This window comes from Nerophis lumbriciformis, linkage group LG11 (assembly GCF_033978685.3).
Source record: "Nerophis lumbriciformis linkage group LG11, RoL_Nlum_v2.1, whole genome shotgun sequence".
NCBI lineage: Eukaryota > Metazoa > Chordata > Actinopteri > Syngnathiformes > Syngnathidae > Nerophis > Nerophis lumbriciformis.
Window position 1 is genome coordinate 5,909,066 of NC_084558.2, and position 21,285 is coordinate 5,930,350.

Sequence of the window (21,285 nt, forward strand, 5' to 3'; positions counted from 1 at the left end):
CTTTGTGCCACTATTCGTATGTGACGTCAGCCCTCTATTTCGTCATAATTCATGAGAGAGAAAAAACATTTGTATGTGTTTTATTGGATGGAATTCCAAAGTAATGTTAATTTAAGTTTGGATTTGAACAATTAAGAGGATGGAATGAAGGGAGCTGGTACAGTATTAAACGCAGGACCACACAGTTGTGAATATACGTATACTGTATATGCATGATCATGTACACTGTAATACCGTTCCAACATGTCATGGTGCAGCAGAGGAAACTACTAAAAACAGCAGAAGTTTGCATGGAACTTTAAAAAAAAAACAATACATATACGAAAACGTCCTTTAGGAATATTTACATAGTCTCTGATAATGTCCATTTACTTCTTTTTGCCTCCTTTGGCAGCCTTCTTGGGGGACCTTGCCTTGTGCTTGGCCGCTTTCTTGGCTGGCTTTGCTTTGGGTTTGGTCACCTTGGCCTTCGTGGTCACCTTCCTGGCTTTGGCCGGCGGAGTCTTCTTGGGGGTCACTTTCTTGCTCTTCTTGGCGGCCGCTTTCTTGGGTTTCTCCGGTGTCTTGGTCACGCTCTTGGGCTTGGACACCTTCTTCAGCTTCTTGGCGGCCGGCTTGGACACCTTCTTGAGCTTCTTCGCGGCCGGCTTTGCCCTGACGACCGCCCGCTTCTTGGCGGGAGACTTTTTGACGGCGGTCTTCTTGGAGTCCTCCGGCTTGGCGAGCCTGAAGGATCCGGAGGCACCAGTGCCTTTGGTGTGGCGCAGCTCCCCGGACGCCAACATCCGCTTGAGGGCCAGTTTAGTCTGAACATCCGCGTTGTCGCCCACCTTGAAGTTCTTCTTGACGTACTTCTGGAGCGACTGACGGGACGCGCCACCTCGGCTGGCGTCGTGGATGATGGCCGCTATGATCATGTCCGAGTACTTGGGGTGAGAAGCGGGCTTCTTTGGCTTAGGGGCCTTCTTGGCTTTGGCCGGAGCTGCCGATGTCTCTGCCATGTCTGCTTTAGTTCCACACACTCCAAAAACTACTCTTTAGGAAGGTTATGGCTCGGATAGGTCAACAGAAAGGCAGCGAGACAAAAAGGACAAATGGCGGAAAAAGTCCCAAAAGTGTCAGTTTTTCTTTCAAAAAAACAAACAATATAAGAATACCTTCAAGTGTCCACGAAGTGTGACGAGACAGGACAGTGGATGTCTTCGGAGTAATTCCACAGGCGCTTCAGTAGCGCATATGATGCCTCTCTGCGGACGTGATTGAAAACAGCAACTGCCAGCAGCTGATCTAGCGGACTCCATGGGACTGGCGCTGTCCCGTTTGTGTTTCTTCCTCCTGCCATTCCCCACAAATGTAACAAGTGCACGCCCGCAACGACTCGCCGAACGTTCCGGTTCGATAGCAGAGGCTTTGGGCTTCCCCCGGACACGTTTGTCGCGCCTCGCCGCCGCCGAATAACAACTTTTATTCCGGGAAAACCGACTCGAAGTAATACGCGCCGTCAACAATTTTGCACAATTCGCGCTAAATTGACCCGAACGGATGGCACCTGGCGGGAAATGTTCGCGTGCATATTAAAAGTGAATCTATGCTCTATCGATCGCACGCCACTGGGTCCGTGTGAGCTTCCGTTTTGGCTTTTAATACATGGATATGTTTTCCCAACTAACACAGTCCGACTGTTGACTTCAAGTGACGTGGTGGAGATTATTTACTGTTAAAGCTCGTATACATCAAATGTCACGGTGTCCAAGTCACAGGTGACTCTCGTGGTGACAACATGTCTTCATGTGTGTCACAACACCTGGCTTATGTGCCACCATTCGGCTGTTTTTGGGAGAGCCAGCCGTTTACATCTGTCACTATGGCGGTCGCCGCTCCGACTCCATTGTCAGGAAAGTTGCCAACACATTCAAACATGACATGGTTTTCTGTCGTGTGCGATTGGTAAAAACGGGTTATTTAATGTCAAGTGACGGCGTGAGTGTGTGTTAAGATGTGAGTGCAGTTGCAAAGAGATGTGGTGTAAAAGTTAAATCCTTCAACATAGCGCGCAGTGCTTCTTTTGTTCAGGAAACTGCCTGATACATTTGTCAATAACACTTTTGACATGTGGCGTCTCGCTTCTATATAAAACGCTACTTACTGTCTTTCGCAGTGCAAAACCAACCTTTAAAATCCTAAAATGTTGTCATTTCTCAGCTTATTAATTGCTATATGTGCAATTTTTCTACATCTCTCTCTCTCTCTCTCTCTCTGCAACGCCATTTTGATTCTTGTCAGCCCCAGCCACTGTTGTGCTTTTTCTTGACACCATTTATCATCACATAATCACATGATTTCTTTTAACCTTGTCATCAGGTGTTTGTAAGCAACACCTCTTATATTGACTGATGTTGTGCAAGGTGGTCCTGCAGCCACACTGGCTATACTTAAGTATAAACAAGTGGGATGGGTCCTTGCTAGTAAACAAGGTGGACTTGTGCATAACTCTCATTTTGTATCATCAGCATGTATTGTTTGGGGTGCATGATGATAGTTACGCTGCGCACTGATGGTTGTATGATAATAATAGAAGCATAGCTGTGTCCCAGTTTGGCCCATATCACAGAGCTCCTGCTTAGCCTGTACAGTTGAGTTGAGTTTGTGTTTATTTGGAACATGCATGCGTGCAACATGATTCATCACAATTTCCAGTTTCTCTAGTCAATGTGTTCGAAAAGAAGTAGGAAGAAGCAGAGATTATTTAATCCTGCCCCTTTTCCTTTACATAGCAGTTGCTAAAACTTTTGTTCACTTCCTGTTCTCTGTTTATTCACAATATACAGGTAAAAGCCAGTAAATTAGAATATTTTGAAAAACTTGATTTATTTCAGTAATTGCATTCAAAAGGTGTAACTTGTACATTATATTTATTCATTGCACACAGACTGATGCATTCAAATGTTTATTTCATTTAATTTTGATGATTTGAAGTGGCAACAAATGAAAATCCAAAATTCCGTGTGTCACAAAATTAGAATATTACTTAAGGCTAATACAAAAAAGGGATTTTTAGAAATGTTGGCCAACTGAAAAGTATGAAAATGAAAAATATGAGCATGTACAATACTCAATACTTGGTTGGAGCTCCTTTTGCCTCAATTACTGCGTTAATGCGGCGTGGCATGGAGTCGATGAGTTTCTGGCACTGCTCAGGTGTTATGAGAGCCCAGGTTGCTCTGATAGTGGCCTTCAACTCTTCTGCGTTTTTGGGTCTGGCATTCTGCATCTTCCTTTTCACAATACCCCACAGATTTTCTATGGGGCTAAGGTCAGGGGAGTTCGCGGGCCAATTTAGAACAGAAATACCATGGTCCGTAAACCAGGCACGGGTAGATTTTGCGCTGTGTGCAGGCGCCAAGTCCTGTTGGAACTTGAAATCTCCATCTCCATAGAGCAGGTCAGCAGCAGGAAGCATGAAGTGCTCTAAAACTTGCTGGTAGACGGCTGCGTTGACCCTGGATCTCAGGAAACAGAGTGGACCGACACCAGCAGATGACATGGCACCCCAAACCATCACTGATGGTGGAAACTTTACACTAGACTTCAGGCAACGTGGATCCTGTGCCTCTCCTGTCTTCCTCCAGACTCTGGGACCTCGATTTCCAAAGGAAATGCAAAATTTGCATGGTTGGGTGATGGTTTGGGGTGCCATGTCATCTGCTGGTGTCGGTCCACTCTGTTTCCTGAGATCCAGGGTCAACGCAGCCGTCTACCAGCAAGTTTTAGAGCACTTCATGCTTCCTGCTGCTGACCTGCTCTATGGAGATGGAGATTTCAAGTTCCAACAGGACTTGGCGCCTGCACACAGCGCAAAATCTACCCGTGCCTGGTTTACGGACCATGGTATTTCTGTTCTAAATTGGCCCGCCAACTCCCCTGACCTTAGCCCCATAGAAAATCTGTGGGGTATTGTGAAAAGGAAGATGCAGAATGCCAGACCCAAAAACGCAGAAGAGTTGAAGGCCACTATCAGAGCAACCTGGGCTCTCATAACACCTGAGCAGTGCCAGAAACTCATCCACTCCATGCCACGCCGCATTAACGCAGTAATTGAGGCAAAAGGAGCTCCAACCAAGTATTGAGTATTGTACATGCTCATATTTTTCATTTTCATACTTTTCAGTTGGCCAACATTTCTAAAAATCCCTTTTTTGTATTAGCCTTAAGTAATATTCTAATTTTGTGACACACGGAATTTTGGATTTTCATTTGTTGCCACTTCAAATCATCAAAATTAAATGAAATAAACATTTGAATGCATCAGTCTGTGTGCAATGAATACATATAATGTACAAGTTACACCTTTTGAATGCAATTACTGAAATAAATCAAGTTTTTCAAAATATTCTAATTTACTGGCTTTTACCTGTACTCTATAACTAATGACATTAAGAATAAATACATAAATAATTAGTGAAGTAAGTTATATTTCATATGGGGAGATAAATAAGATTATCTAGAAAATAAATGTATGGATGAAATCAATTCGGAATGTTTATCATGGTTCTTCTTCTTTGTACTTTGTAAACACTTTAAGTTTGAAGAGTTTTTTTAAGTGGATCATATTAGTACATTGTTTGATTTCTTTGCTTAATCCATTCCATAATTTAATTCCACACATTGATATACTGAAAGTCTTAAGTGTTGTGCGTGCGTGCAAATGTTTTAAATTAAAATTTTCTTTTAAGATTATATTTCTCCTCTTGTTGAGAATAATTGTTGTATATTCTTTGGTAGCAGATTATAGTTTGCATTGTGTATAATTTTAGTATTTACGATTCAGTAAATAAAGGGTTTGAATGTTCTCTATATCCAACATTATGTATTATTCTAACTGATCTCTTTTGTAACACGGTTAATGTAGTTGGTTCCCCATATACATGCACAATAACTCAGATAGCAGTAGAGAATATGAAGTGATTTTTGGTCTAGAACATGTTTTGCTTTATTCATTATTGACGTGTTTCTTGCCACTTTATGTTGTATTTTTTTATATGAGATTTCCAGTTCATTTTTATCATCGAGCATTATACCTAGAAAATTGGTTTCATTGACTCTTTCAATTTTTATTCTATCTATTTGTATTTGTGTTTGACTTTCCCTTCTACTGTTACCTAATAGCAATGTTTTAGTTTTACTGAGGTTTAAGGATAGTCTGTTTTTGTCAAACCATATTTTTAATTTGTTCATTTCTTCTGTTATTATTTGTATTAGCTTAAGTGTGTTCTCTCCTGAACAAAACGCAATTGTATCATCCGCGAATAATACTAAGTTTAAATCTTTTGTAAGTTTACAAATGTCATTTATGTAAAGATTGATCACTTTTGGTCCTAGTATTGATCCCTGGGGTACACCACAGGATATATTTAGCGTTGTAGATGTGTGTTCGCCTAGCTTCACGTATTGCTTGCTGTTGGTTAAATTACTTCTAATCCAGTTTAAGACCAACCCTCTGATGCCATGCTGTTCTTATTTTTTGATTAAAATATTGTGATTAATTGCGTCAAATGCTTTAGTTAGATCCATAAACACTGCCTCTGCACATTTTTTACTATATATTGCATTGGTAAATTCATCTGTTATTTCAATTGAAGCTATTGTTGAAATATTCGCTCTGTATTTATATTGGTTTTCAGCAAGTATTCTATTTTTGTTTGTGAAACTCTATAATCTGTTATTGAACAGTTTTTCAGTGATTTTAGACAGTTGTGGAAGTATAAAAACAGGTCTATAATTTGTAAATTGGTAAGTACCATTTGAAACATTCTCGCTATGGTTTTGTATCCGAGAATCCCTGACTTGATAAGCGCAGTTCTGGCCAGAAGAGGCAGTGGTGGTAGACAAAAGCACCCGCTCGGCAGGCGCTTACAATCACCCATTGGGGGGTTGGCAACATATTAAATGCAATATTGTTATTCACAGATCAGTTGACCAAATAAAGAGTTACATTTGGTATCTGATTAGTAAATACAGTAATGCAATCTATAACTGTCTAAAAAGGTACGTCATTTTGTATGTAAAAGTTTCCGTTTGATTTACTCCATTCATCACTAATCAAATATTTGTTCAAAAGTAATTAATCACATGTAAAAGTTGTTGACTGCGTTTAAAATTATCAGTGAACAATAAGATTGCAAAATATTATCTAAATGTAAAAGTTGTAGTGGAGTGTACTTAATTCATCACTAAACTAATGAAAATAATTGTTGTGAAAATTAGTCATTTTACTTGGCATGCATATACAAGAGTTGGGCTATTTGTTATCAGTGAACTATAAGATTGCAAAGTATTATCTAAGTGTAAAGGTTGTCATAAAATGTTCTTATTTCATAACAAAACCAATCAAATCTTATCGTTGTATCCAAATCAGCTGCATAGATACACTAGTGGCTAATGTTTGTATTTGATTACTTCATTCAACACTAAACCTATCAAGTTGTTGTAAAATGGCCTAAATCTGTTATCTAAATAGTGCTTTATATGAGCGTATAATATCAAATAGTTGCATTAAAAAAGGCTGTAACATTTATCCCTTCATTGATTGTAAACTGGAACCACAGTAACAGTTTCAATTGAGTCATTTGTTTATGGTACAGTTCACAATAAATGAAGCTGTGTTAAACCCAAAATAAATTGTGAGGTGTTACTACGGCTAATACTGTATACAACCAAGCCTATATTTATATTGCACATGTATTTGTAGAAAACCCTTCACCGCTCATAGTTTGTTTATTGTGCCTTGAATAGTGCCGATACTCGTCCTGTGTAATTTTAGCAGCATTAAGCTTCTTCTTGCCACTACCCCAAATCTTTCTGGGTAACATCAGGCACCACTTCAGCGCCACTGACAGCCTCTGTGTGTTCTCGGTACATGATCACATCCTCTTTTGTTAACAGTTTGTCATATACTCGGTCTCTACAAGTCAGATAAGATTAGATTAAAGGGGTCCTTTTTAATTCCTATGTGTCAAAGTCAAGGCCTGCGGGGCCAGATCAGCCCGCGAATGAATTATCTATGGGCCCCGAGATGATATTTGATTAGTATTAGAACCGGCTGCTGCCGTTTTGCACGCACCAATACTGCATCAGTGTTGGCGCTGGGAATTTTCAAAATGGGGTGCGAGGGAACCCATCAAGTTATAAAAATTTACTGTAACCGTTTTGAAAACAAATGATGACTGTATGCAATTATCCTGTTATATCTCACATTCTGGGGCAGCATGGAGTAGTGGGTAGAGCAACCATGCCAGAAACCTGAGGGTTGCAGGTTCGCTCCCCGCCTCTTACCATCCAAAAATCGCTGCCGTTGTGTCCTTGGGCGGGACACTTCACTCTTTGCCCCCGGTGCCACTCACACCGGTGAATTGAATGATGAATGATAGGTGGTGGTCGGAAGGGCCGTTGGCGCAAATTGCAGCCACGCTTCCGTCAGTCTACCCCAGGGCAGGTGTGGCTATGAAAGTAGCTTACCACCACCAGGTGTGAATGGTTGATGGGTTCTACATGTAAAGCGACTTTGGGTACTTAGAAAAGCGCTATATAAATCCCAGGTATTATTCTATATTGTGTTTTGGAAAAAGGTGGTCATAACTGTTACATAAATCAGTAAAAAAATAAAACAAGAGAAAACACATTTTTATGCATATGTGAATTTATTCAGTTATAAACATTCATTCACTTTCTTCTTTCCTTCATGGATCCAAACTTTACTGCTGCCGGTATTTAAAAAAATATTTTTATTGTAATATTTTCAGAATGTGTTTGTTCTATTTTTGGCCAAAGTAAGACAAAGAAAACAATCTGAAGTTGTCTTTATTTTTTTTGCTTTAATGCCATGATTTTAATAGTCCGGCACACGTGTGCAGAGATTTTCCTCCATGCGGCCCCTGAGCTAAAAGAAAGTTTGTCATCCCTGTTTTAATTGCTCAGGCCTATACAAGAGACGACAGGGACTTTGTAATCACATCAATGTCAACACTTAACTTCTATTCACTCATACTTTTTATAGTGTATTTTTTTTACTTTGAACACCTACTGGCACAATTAAATTCTAAATGGATGTAATACCAAATCTCAACTAAATATTGCTTTACAAAGATATGTTTTTGATGGAACTGTTGTAAATTAAAAATGTTTTTATTGTGGTGCAGTGCAGTAGTGCACAGCCGTATACTGCTTCATTTTAAGCGCAATTTCTAAATAGTGCTGTGCGTATATAGTTAAGTTGTGAGTGAAGTCAACTTCTGTTTAATACAGTATTTCAACAGTAAAACCAAAACATTATTCTACACTGCTTTTACCCAATATGTCATATTTATTTATTTCCTGATTTAAAATGCTTGACATCTGGCTGTTATAGCTGCTTACACCTCTCATGGTGCACTAAGAGTGCGCGGCTGGTCGAGGGAACGTAAAAGTGAGAACAAGGCGTCAACAGAGAACCCTTTTCACTACACTTGTCTGCCAGCCAGCTGCTTGTCCTGCAAGTTTGTTCACATCATAACGGCTTTCCGTGTGTGTGTGTGTGTGTGTGTGTGTGTGTGTGTGTGTGTGTGTGTGTGTGTGTGAGCAGGCGTCCGGGGCCATGTGCTGCACAGCCAACAGAGGCCTGTCAGTGTGGCCCATTCAGCAACACTACATACAGGTAAAAGCCAGTAAATTAGAATATTTTGAAAAACTTGATTTATTTCAGTAATTGCATTCAAAAGGTGTAACTTGTACATTATATTTATTCATTGCACACAGACTGATGCATTCAAATGTTTATTTCATTTAATTTTGATGATTTGAAGTGGCAACAAATGAAAATCCAAAATTCCGTGTGTCACAAAATTAGAATATTACTTAAGGCTAATACAAAAAAGGGATTTTTAGAAATGTTGGCCAACTGAAAAGTATGCAAATGAAAAATATGAGCATGTACAATACTCAATACTTGGTTGGAGCTCCTTTTGCCTCAATTACTGCGTTAATGCGGCGTGGCATGGAGTCGATGAGTTTCTGGCACTGCTCAGGTGTTATGAGAGCCCAGGTTGCTCTGATAGTGGCCTTCAACTCTTCTGCGTTTTTGGGTCTGGCATTCTGCATCTTCCTTTTCACAATACCCCACAGATTTTCTATGGGGCTAAGGTCAGGGGAGTTGGCGGGCCAATTTAGAACAGAAATACCATGGTCCGTAAACCAGGCACAGGTCGATTTTGCGCTGTGTGCAGGCGCCAAGTCCTGTTGGAACTTGAAATCTCCATCTCCATAGAGCAGGTCAGCAGCAGGAAGCATGAAGTGCTCTAAAACTTGCTGGTAGACGGCTGCGTTGACCCTGGATCTCAGGAAACAGAGTGGACCGACACCAGCAGATGACATGGCACCCCAAACCATCACTGATGGTGGAAACTTTACACTAGACTTCAGGCAACGTGGATCCTGTGCCTCTCCTGTCTTCCTCCAGACTCTGGGACCTCGATTTCCAAAGGAAATGCAAAATTTGCATGGTTGGGTGATGGTTTGGGGTGCCATGTCATCTGCTGGTGTCGGTCCACTCTGTTTCCTGAGATCCAGGGTCAACGCAGCCGTCTACCAGCAAGTTTTAGAGCACTTCATGCTTCCTGCTGCTGACCTGCTCTATGGAGATGGAGATTTCAAGTTCCAACAGGACTTGGCGCCTGCACACAGCGCAAAATCGACCCGTGCCTGGTTTACGGACCATGGTATTTCTGTTCTAAGTTGGCCCGCCAACTCCCCTGACCTTAGCCCCATAGAAAATCTGTGGGGTATTGTGAAAAGGAAGATGCAGAATGCCAGACCCAAAAACGCAGAAGAGTTGAAGGCCACTATCAGAGCAACCTGGGCTCTCATAACACCTGAGCAGTGCCAGAAACTCATCGACTCCATGCTACGCCGCATTAACGCAGTAATTGAGGCAAAAGGAGCTCCAACCAAGTATTGAGTATTGTACATGCTCATATTTTTCATTTTCATACTTTTCAGTTGGCCAACATTTCTAAAAATCCCTTTTTTGTATTAGGCTTAAGTAATATTCTAATTTTGTGACACACGGAATTTTAGATTTTCATTTGTTGCCACTTCAAATCATCAAAATTAAATGAAATAAACATTTGAATGCATCAGTCTGTGTGCAATGAATAAATATAATGTACAAGTTACACCTTTTGAATGCAATTACTGAAATAAATCAAGTTTTTCAAAATATTCTAATTTACTGGCTTTTACCTGTATATGCAAGCGCAGGTAACTATACGTGCAACTTCAGCTGTCATGTCAGCGTTCACAAGACAACACACACACTTCTAGAGCACATGTGACCTGTCAGTCAAACGTACAGAGGTGCCTATTAGGGGTGTGGGAAAAAAATCGATTCGAATTCGAATCGCGATTCTCACGTTGTGCGATTCAGAATCAATTCTCGTTATTAAAAAATCGATTTTTTTTAAATTAATTATCATTATTTATTTTTATTTTTTATTTTTTTAATTAATTAATCAAACAAAACAATACACAGTAATACCATAACAAAGCAATCTAATTTCAAAACCAAACCCGACCCAGCAACACTCAGAACTGCAATAAACAGAGCAATTGAGAGGAGACACAAACACGACACAGAACAAACCAAAAGTAGTGAAACAAAAATGAATATTATCAACAACAGTATCAATATTAGTTACAATTTCAACATAGCAGGGATTAAAAATCCCTCATTGACATTATCATTAGATATTTATAAAAAAAAAAAGAAAAAAAAAAGAACAGTAGTGTCTCAGTGGCTTACACTTGCATCGCATCTCATAAGCTTGACAACACACTGTGTCCAATATTTTCACAAAGATAAAATGAGTCATATTTTTGGTTCATTTAATAGTTAAAACAAATTTACATTATTGCAATCAGTTGATAAAACATTGTCCTTTACAATTATAAAAGCTTTTTACAAAAATATACTACTCTGCTTGCATGTCAGCAGACTGAGGTAGATCCTGCTGAAATCCTATGTATTGAGTGAATAGAGAATAGTTTTGAATCGGGAAAATATCGTTTTTGAATCGAGAATCGCGTTGAATCGAAAAAAAATCGATTTTGAATCGAATCGTGACCCCAAGAATCGATATTGAATCGAATCGTGGGACACCCAAAGATTCGCAGCCTTAGTGCCTATATGGAAGGTACTATAAGCCATTATCTGATGCTGTGATGCAGTTCCCCCTCCCAAACAGTGCTTTCTGAACAGCATCCATCCATTTTCCACCGCTTATTCCCTTTGGGGTCGCGGGGGGCGCTGGAGCCTATCTCAGCTACAATCGGGCGGAAGGCGGGGTACACCCTGGACAAGTCGCCACCTCATCGCAGGGCCAACACAGATAGACAGACAACATTCACACTCACATCCACACACTAGGGCCAATTTAGTGTTGCCAATCAACTTATCCCCAGGTGCATGTCTTTGGAGGTGGGAGGAAGCCGGAGTACCCGGAGGGAACCCACGCAGTCACGGGGAGGACATGCAAACTCCACACAGAAAGATCCCGAGCCCGGGATTGAACCCAAGACTACTCAGGACCTTCGTATTGTGAGGCAGATGCACTAACCCCTCTGCCACCGTGAAGCCCTTCTGAACAGCAGCAGATATTGTTTAAATAGTCTTTACAGCAATGCAGTTGACATATTGCTCTTGAAGAATGCTACATTTAGCTCTAATCCCAACTTTAACCCTTGCCCCTTTAATACTGGAGGATTTAGTTAGCGGACGTCGCTACGTACACTTTGATCCCTACAGTGCGCTCACCAGCACAATGTAATGAGATATATGAGCAATATCACATCTTTATTTTTAGGATAGGATAGACTTTATTTTATCCCACAATAGAACAATGATGTGGTTGCAGTGCAAATACAAAAAGTCCACAAAAGATAAGGTGAAAACAAGGGGGAAACATAGAAATACACAAAGGAGAAACATGAAAGGAGAACAAAGCTGGTGCAACCAGCTGCCACTTCAGCGGCGCCATTTCTACATACTGCCACAAAGTAAAACACACCGGAAAACCCAAAAATGAGCAAGAAATAATACATATTGCCCACGTACGATTGCACCATGCATAGAAAACAAAACAAAATAAAAACTCCCATTACAACTCCCACATACTGTACACCACGGTGACTGCATTATGCAGGGGTGTAGAACTGCATTGCATCATACTGACCAGTGCAAACTAGAGCCACAAGGATAAACATAATTTTTTTATTAATACCTTCCAATACATTTGTAGGTAGGTGAGGTTGGTTGTCACATTCATTGCATAATTGTTGCATGGAAATTGACATATTTAGGAACATGGTTCCCCCGACATGGTCTAGTCCAGAGGCGAGAGGACCTTTTGTGTTTGTAATGTACTTGTTCTAGGCTTTTATGCAATGGCTTTATAACAAAGCAATTGTTCCCCTCAAAAGTGTGCAGGGAATGCTATAGTTTAGATTATTAGCTAGTTTACTAGTTTAACACGTTTGTTAGCCTTGATGCTCGTGAGAAAGTCATCACACACACCCATATACAGAGCCGGCCCAAGGCATAAGCGTACTAAGCGCTTGCTTAGGGCCCCGCGGCCACCAGGGGGCCCCCAAAAGCAATTAACAAAAAATTCTTATTTTTTATTTTTTGCATGTACAGTCTGACTGATGATTTCTAAATGATCAAAGATATATTATTGTACAAAAACACAATTTTAGGTCAACATTTTTGCACATTGCTGTTTCAGGTTTTTGTTACCAAAAATAATAAAGTGAATCAGAATCAGCTCTATTGTCCAGTTATGTTTAACACACATGGAATTTAACGTCAGTAGACTGCGCTCTCTTTGTACAAAGTAAACATTAAATATGAACAATTAACTAAAAATATAAACTAGTAATTAAAGACTAATATGTACAAGACTGATGAGACAAGATGACACTTTTACTGTAAATACAAAGCTTTATCACTTGGACTGTTCAACCCCAGGCCACTCTTGTAGCTGAATGTTTTCTACATTTTAAGATTAGGAACCATATGTGGCACTCGATCTGGACATCATTCGTTCATTCATTGGTATTATTTATGTTCTTAACTGGGCCACCCCCATATCTTTATAAATCACATGTCATTTGTAAAGACATGCCAGGCTGACAATAGGATAATGTAAACAACACTGCCAGAGCCGCAATGAGTTTATAGTAAGTGTGTGAATGATCAACAATCAATATTATTGGCAGAAATAGAGGGCCCCAAAATCAAATTTTGCTTAGGGCCCCATGAAGGCTTGGGCCGGCACTGCCCATATATACATTAGGGCTGGCATTTAATACATTTTTAAAATCAGATTAATCACATTTTAATTAATTGTGATTCATCACAGTAAATGATTTGCTTGTAACGATTTTGGTTCAAGCATTGACATGATCACTGACCATATAGCAACTTGCGCTGCCTTTATGGTAACCATCTGCAACTAAGGTGAAGGCGCATGTGCAGTCAAGATAAACCGAGGGACCAATCTGTGTTTATACATTTGATGTGATCAGTTTTAGGTCATTAATCACATGCATTAACGTGTTAACTTTGACAGCCCCATTATTAATACATTTCACATATACTGTACATTGTGACAAACAACTCCATGATGGTTGTCGGAATGTTTCTGAGGGCCTGGTAGTTTATTTACTTCCTTGTTACTGTGAGTTGGAAAATGAGAGGGATACACATTTCAAGCCAACAACTTCAGCTTTTGATTATTGAAAGACACTTTGACGATGAGCGACTGGCACAAGAGTAAAAACTGACAACAAATCCAGTTCTCCCCTTTGTAAAACGAGCCTTGTGAAAGTATCAGTATATTTAGGGGTTTGGCACTTCCTCACCCTGAGACTATAAAATCTCTCTAAACTTTTAGCATTTGCCAGCAGTATTTCCTACAATTCATGGTTATGGCCTGGTGGTGGATGCTGGTACCAACAGATGGCGGCAGCAACGTAAACATGAGGTAATGTTGCCCTTTTAATCCTTTTATTTCTTCATTGATCATTTAAGTGTGTTCTTATATAAGCTGTAGTAATATATTTATTAGACTATAGGACTTGAAGGATGGTGACCTGGGATGCTGAGGTTTTTTTTCCAGCATGTTGTTGACAATAACAATTACACGCTCAAACACCAGGGGGCGCTCTTCACTTATGTGTGTTTTAAGAGCCAAAAATAATGCACAAAGCACCTCATTGTAAAGTGGCATGGCAACAAAAAAAAAAGCATTGAAGGCGATTCTTAGATGAGATAACAGGCTCTTAAAACTCCCTTTTACTTCCTCCTAAAGTCGCCTTCTTCCGCTTTATATCCCCGAGAGGTCTTTTATGTGGAGCAGTGTGCACTGAAACTGTGTCATTCAGTGACCTGATTCATGGATCTGTGATCATTGTGCGTGTTTCCCTAAATCACACACCACACGCCTGACAGTGCCAACATGTTCCAGGGAGGGGCCCTCAAAGGTCAGGTGATGAGAGAAGAGGTGTCCAAAAGGCAGTAAGGGGGTAATATTTGTCCCACAGCTTCTTTTCGTTTCAGCACTCGGCATATTCTTAAAAGATAAAATAGTTCCAGGGGCTGAAACAATCAAATCAAATCAAATCAACTTTATTTATAGAGCACATTTAAAATTTACCACAGGGGTAGCCAAAGTGCTGTACAATGAGCAGGTTAAAAGATAAAACGAGTACCGAGCAAACACAACACAACACAAACAGAACACGATAAAAAATAAATAATTAAAATAGAATTAATAAAAACATAAAAACATAAAAACAGGATCACAGCAGGTGTATTATGGGGCGCCATTGCAGGATGGATATCACTCAGTGTTAAAAGCCATGGAATAAAAGTATGTTTTTAAGAGAGATTTAAAAACAGGAAGAGAGGAGGCTTGTCTAACACTCAGGGGTAGGTCGTTCCAGAGCTTGGGAGCAGCAACGGCGAAAGCTCTGTCACCTCTAAGCTTCAGCCTTGTGTCAGGGACCGTCAACAGCAGCTGATCGGCTGATCTTAAGGATCGGGTGGGGCAGTAAGGCTGAAGGAGGTCGGAGAGATAGGTTGGCGCGAGGTTGTTTAGACATTTAAAAACAAATAAAAGGAGTTTAAAATGTATTCGGTAACGCACAGGGAGCCAGTGAAGGGACGCTAAAATAGGGGTGATGTGCTCACGTCTGCGGGTCTGTGTTAGCAGACGAGCAGCAGAGTTCTGCACGAGCTGCAGGCGGGCGAGGGAGGCCTGGCTAATGCCTACATACAGGGCATTACAATAATCAAGACGAGTCGAGATAAAAGCGTGGATTAATTTCTCAAGATCATGTCTTGATAGAAGCGGTTTCACTTTCGCTATTTGGCGTAATTGATAAAAGCTTTTTTGAACGACGCTGCTGATTTGTTTTTCGAATTTAAAATCTGAGTCAAACTTTACCCCCAGGTTTGTGACAGAGTCGCTGAGATACGGGGCCAGAGTGCCGAGGTCAACGTTGGGGGAGGGAGAGCGACTTGGACCGAACAACATAACTTCTGTTTTATCTTCATTTAGGCTCAGGAAGTTAGCTGAAAGCCAGACTTTGATGTCGTGCAGGCAGTCAATAAGACGTTGAACCGTGTTATTTTGTGCCATGGGAAAGTAAATCTGGCAATCATCGGCATAAAAATGAAATGCAATACTGTACTTCCTAAAAATAGAACCAAGGGGGAGAAGGTAAAGCGCAAATAAAATTGGGGCAAGGATTGAGCCCTGGGGGACCCCATGTGGTAAAGGAGCTGTGGACGACATAAAACTGTCTACTTTTACACAAAAATGCAGATATCATCAAGCTAGGAATCCATCCATCCATCCATCCATTTTCTACCGCTTGTCCCTTTCAGGGTCGCGGGGGGTGCTGCAGCCTATCTCAGCTGCATTCGGGCGGAAGGCAGGGTACACCCTGGAAAAGTCGCCACCTCATCACAGGGCCAAAACAGATAGACAGACAACATTCACACACTAGGGCCAATTTAGTGTTGCCAATCAACCTATCCCCAGGTGCATGTCTTTGAAGGTAAGCCGGAGTACCCGGAGGGAACCCACGCAGTCACGGGGAGAACATGCAAACTCCACACAGAAAGATCCCGAGCTCAGATTAGAACCCAGGACCTTCGTATTGTGAGGCACATGTACTAATCTCTGTTCTGGGCAAACTTTTGTTGGAAATTTTAATTGAAATACGATAAAATACATATATTGATATTTCTATAAAAATTTCCAACTAAAGTTTGCCCAGATTTTCATATGTCATTGATTAGATCAAACTAGCTCAAACAAAGAATCCTGCACTTTGGTGACTTAGTCTTTTGTTTTGTTTTTAGGGCCAATGAAAGTTGCGGGTGCCAGCACTGATAAAGAAGGTGAGTAACACTATAAATTCAAGAATAATTTCCCCGCGAAGCTCGAAATAAAAGCAAAATGAATGTTCATTCGAATTTTGGAGTGTCAGTAACGGATTTATTAGATGTGCATTATTTTTATGTTAAAATACTTTTGGTTTTTGTACGATACGTTCGTCATCTGACATTTTAGAATGACTATTTGTTAAAGATGTCCGATAATATCGGCCTGCCGATAATATCGGCCGATAAATGCGTTAAAAAGTAATATCGGAAATTAACGGTATCGTTTTTTTAATTATCTGTATTGTTTTTTTGTTTGTTTGTTTTTTATTAAATCAACATAAAAAAAACACAAGATACACTTACAATTAGTGCACCAACCCAAAAAACCTTCCTCCCCCATTTACACTCATTCACACAAAAGGGTTGTTTCTTTCTGTTATTAATATTCTGGTTCCTACAATATATATCAATACAGTCTGCAGGGATACAGTCCGTAAGCCCACATTATTTTGCGTGCTGCTGGTTCACTAATAGTACTAACCTTTAACAGGTAATTTTACTAATTTTCATTCATTACTAGTTTCTATGTAACTGTTTTTATATTGTTTTACTTTCTTTTTTGTTCAAAATAAATCAATGATAAATGGGTTGTACTTGTATAGCGCTTTTCTACCTTCAAGGTACTCAAAGCGCTTTGACACTACTTCCACATTTACCCATTCACACACACATTCACACACTGATGGAGGGAGCTGCCATGCAAGGCGCTAACCAGCACCCATCAGGAGCAAGGGTGAAGTGTCTTGCTCAGGACACAACGGACATGACGAGGTTGGTACTAGGTGGGGATTGAACCAGTTGTTGCGCACGGCCACTCTGGTTCAAGAAAATGTTTTTAATTTATTTATCTTATTTTATTTTATTAATTTAAAAAAAAAGTACCTTATCTTCACCATACCTGGTTGTCCAAATTAGGCATAATAATGTGTTAATTCCACGACGGTATATATCGGTTGATATCGGTATCGGTAATTAAAGAGTTGGACAATATCGGAATATCGGATATCGGCAAAAAGCCATTATCGGACATCCCTACTATTTGTATTAAGTGTCACTAATGTATTATACAGGTACAACTAAACTAGAATATTGTGCAAGGTTTCAGCAATAAGATTTACAAGGTGAAACTAATATGACATGCAACTCCAAATATTTCAAGCCTTTTTTTAATGTAATTTTGATGATTATGGTTTACAGCTGATAAGAACCTCCAATTACAAATCTCAGAATATAGACTTAGACAAACTTTATTGATCCACAAAAGAAATTGTTCCACACAGTAGCTCAGTTACAAAGGTTGGAAAGGGTAAGGATGGAAAGGATAATGCAGGTATAAAGTAGACAAAAAATGTACCATAGTGGCAATATAAAATATAATATGTATGTTTATACATTATGTATATAGTATATACTGATATATTAAAGATAAGTGATTAAAAAAAGCAAGAAAAGGTGAGAATAATCCCAAAAATAAAGTAAAATGAAGCAAGTCAAAGGAGCTACTGTGATGTGCTGCCACTCTTGCGCATCAAAGAGAGTTCTCTACATGTGGGGTTTTCAAAAACTGTAAGCCATGATCATCAAAATGATAAAAAAATAAAGGCTTGACATATCTCAAGTTGGTTGGATTGTATTGTATTTGTTTATTTGAAGGACAATGTGCAGTTACATTAAAACGATGACCAGATTTAGCACCATGCTAATTTCCATCTGTAGTCTTTTTAGTAGACATTTAGCATCCATAATTACAATTACACAAGATTAAAAATACATAACAAGATTAAATTTACATAATAAATAGCAATTTAAAATACAAGTGCAATCCATGGAGAAATGAGTCAGTAGTGCATGTAACGACTTTATAGCACATTTGAAGTTGAAGTGCTGACACAAATGGACTTTTGCACGATATTGAATCTTTTGAGTTTCATCTGTATTTTACACTAATTGGCCTTGGCACCTATAACAAAGGCTATAATGTGGATGGTTTGTTTCGATAGCTTAGCATATATTGACCTACATCAGATTGGTTTTAGCAATTCATTAACCGTGTCCTTCAGTTTTTTCCATATGCTTCCCTCGCTAGAAAAGGCTTGGTCACGCCTGCATTAGAGTGTTATGTTATGTATTCGGGTTGCCGAATTACAACACGCTAGGACTCTCATTATTACTTTACCATCAGATCTTTTGGTTTCTCTCCCCTTGTTTCATCGTCTAGACTCTCTCTCTTCTCCCTCAGCAGCTCTGTTAATACATTTTTAATGCTGCAAACCTTCTCAGTGGCTGTCAGCTTGATAGATGGCCAGATTGTTTCCAAACACAAATGCACGAACAGCATATCACCACCCGGCCTCCCCGTCTCAATGGGACATTCAGGTGAGGCTGCAAAGCTAAACACATAATCCACTAAAAAAACAGTCACACACACACACAATGCCTCTTTGAGGCCGGTTCCGTGAAGGTTTTATATTTTATCTTCCAGATTCTATGGCACATAGTGCTTCTGTGAAAATGATATTTGAGAGTAGCTTGCAAAAATGTTGATACATTTATGCTTTTATTGCAACAAGCGTCTTCTCATACTGTTCTAATTTCTTCATGACTGTAAATTACATTCAGGGACCCCCTATTGGGTTGTGTTCAAATGTCTGTGGAAGACATGTTAGCATAGATACAGTACAGACATTCTCAATCTTTTGTCATCATTCGACAAATGGTAAACGGCTTTTGAACAACTAGTTGCTAGGTCTCAAGATGTGTTTGATGGCCACCAAGTTTTCAACCAACCTTGCTTAAATTGTAGACATGTGCTCGTCAGTCTCCAAAAGGTGTGTACCAAATTGTGTTCTGATTTGTTTAAAAACAAACACCTTCAAATTACATTGGGTGTTTTTGTAGCACTTAGATAATGGATGGATGGACATTGAGCTGTTTGAGAAAGGTCATCATCAATCGCCAAATCTGAATAGTTGGCCATGATGCATTTGCATAAAGTGAGTAGTGGGCTAGTGGGTAGCCTTGGACAGAGTCTGCTTTCTTAGGATAAGATAGCCTATTAATGATCCCACAATGGGGAAAAAGGTGTTGGGTCTGTTCCTTTCTGTGGCCGCCCAGAGGACGATGGTGTGGAGCATCGCGATGTTAAGGGTGTTGAGATGGTGCTTTTTGCAGTCGTATATGCGCAGTATGTATACATTTTGTTTTTTGTAAATTTTTTGGTTTTCTCATTTATAGTTTTCCGTTGTGTTTGACTGTAGAAATGGCACATCTGAGTGCTCTTTAATTTCTCATGTTCTTCCCTCTGTGTTTGTGCCGTGGTCTGTGTGGACTTTTTGAGCCTGCACTGCAACCACATGGTTTTGATATGCGCCTGAAAGAGTGGCAGCAGATCAAAGTAGCCCCTGAGATTTTTATCCTTTTACAATTGAGCTACTTTGTGTCAAACAATTTTCCTTGTGGATCAATAGTTTGTCTAGTTCTAATAAAACATGGAAAGCAAAACAAATACATTTAGAACTCCAAAACTCCAAACAAACTTTCTTCTGTCGCTCCTTTTTGTTGTTTTTTGTTGTTTGTGTTACAACGGAGCCGCATGCGGGTGCTATATAACAACCTGGCAGTTGTGTCGTGTAAGAGTTCTGCGATTTCCAACGGTCTGTGAGGCCATGATCATGGCAGCCGGATTCCTGAGTGTAGGTGCTGGCTATCAGTTGAGTGTGCTGATGTTGTTTTGGCGTGGTTAAGTCCGACAGTAGATTGTTGATAGACCACATTCTTGTCATTCTTACAACATTAGTGTAGATGTTACATTGCTTTCAGATGGGGGATGTCTCGCTGCTAAAATTATCATTTCATTGTTGAGGTTTATCCCTAAAGTTTAGTCTGTTAGATGTATTAGTGAAACCCCCCTGTGTACACTATACATTGCATCCAGACTATTGTGGCCATTATGCAGCATGCACATAACTACTGTAGCTATCTTACAAACCCCGTTTCCATATGAGTTGGGAAATTGTGTTAGGTGTAAATATAAACAGAATACAATGATTTGCAAATCCTTTTCAACTCATATTCAATTGAATGCACTACAAAGACATGTTCAAACTCATAAACTTTATTTTTTTTTGCAAATAATAATTAATTTAGAATTTCATGGCTGCAACACGTGCAAAAGTAGTTGGGAAAGGGCATGCTCACCACTGTGTTACATCACCTTTTCTTTTAACAACACTCAATAAACGATTGGGAACTGAGGAAACTAATTGTTGAAGCTTTGAAAGTGGATTTATTTCCCATTCTTGCTTGATGTGCAGCTTAAGTTGTTCAACAGTCCGGGGGTCTCCGTTGTGGTATTTTAGGCTTCATAATGCGCCACACATTTTCAATGGGAGACAGGTCTGGACTACAGGCAGGTCAGTCTAGTACCCGCACTCTTTTACTATGAAGCCACGTTGATGTAACACGTGGCTTGGCATTGTCTTGCTGAAATAAGCAGGGGCGTCCATAGTAACGTTGCTTGGATGGCAACATATGTTGCTCCAAAACCTGTATGTACCTTTCAGCATTAATGGCGCCTTCACAGATGTGTAAGTTACCCATGTCTTGGGCACTAATACACCCCCATACCATCACACATGCTGGCTTTTCAACTTTGCGCCTATAACAATCCGGATGGTTCTTTTCCTCTTTGGTCCGGAGGACACGACGTCCACAGTTTCCAAAAAGAATTTGAAATGTGGACT

At 39.9% G+C, this 21,285-nt stretch overlaps 2 protein-coding genes across 5 annotated transcripts in view; one reads left to right on the plus strand and one right to left on the minus strand.

Annotated features, from left to right (window-relative positions):
- Window positions 1–64: 64 nt before the first annotated feature.
- On the minus strand, window positions 65–1,228 carry h1-0 (H1.0 linker histone). Its single transcript, XM_061967609.2, has one exon. The coding sequence runs from the start codon at window positions 999–1,001 to the stop codon at window positions 369–371; it is 633 nt and encodes a 210-aa protein (XP_061823593.1). The 5' UTR covers window positions 1,002–1,228; the 3' UTR covers window positions 65–368.
- Window positions 1,229–8,616: 7,388 nt separating this feature from the next.
- rhbdl1 (rhomboid, veinlet-like 1 (Drosophila)) overlaps window positions 8,617–21,285 on the plus strand; it is a 176,499-nt gene continuing 163,830 nt past the window's right edge. The window contains exons 1-3 of one of the 4 annotated variants that reach the window (XM_061967635.1): window positions 8,622–8,689; window positions 13,983–14,072; window positions 15,980–16,498. The gene's annotated coding sequence lies outside the window, so the exon portion shown is untranslated. Of the gene's footprint in view, window positions 8,690–11,634; window positions 14,073–15,979; window positions 16,499–21,285 lie in introns of those variants that run through there. The other 3 variants (XM_061967637.1, XM_061967636.1, XM_061967638.1) reach the window with 3 other exon arrangements.

Excerpts from the sequence above, each read along its gene's own strand:
- h1-0 (XM_061967609.2), bottom strand. The coding sequence starts at position 1,001 with ATGGCAGAGACATCGGCAGCTCCGGCCAAAGCCAAGAAGGCCCCTAAG.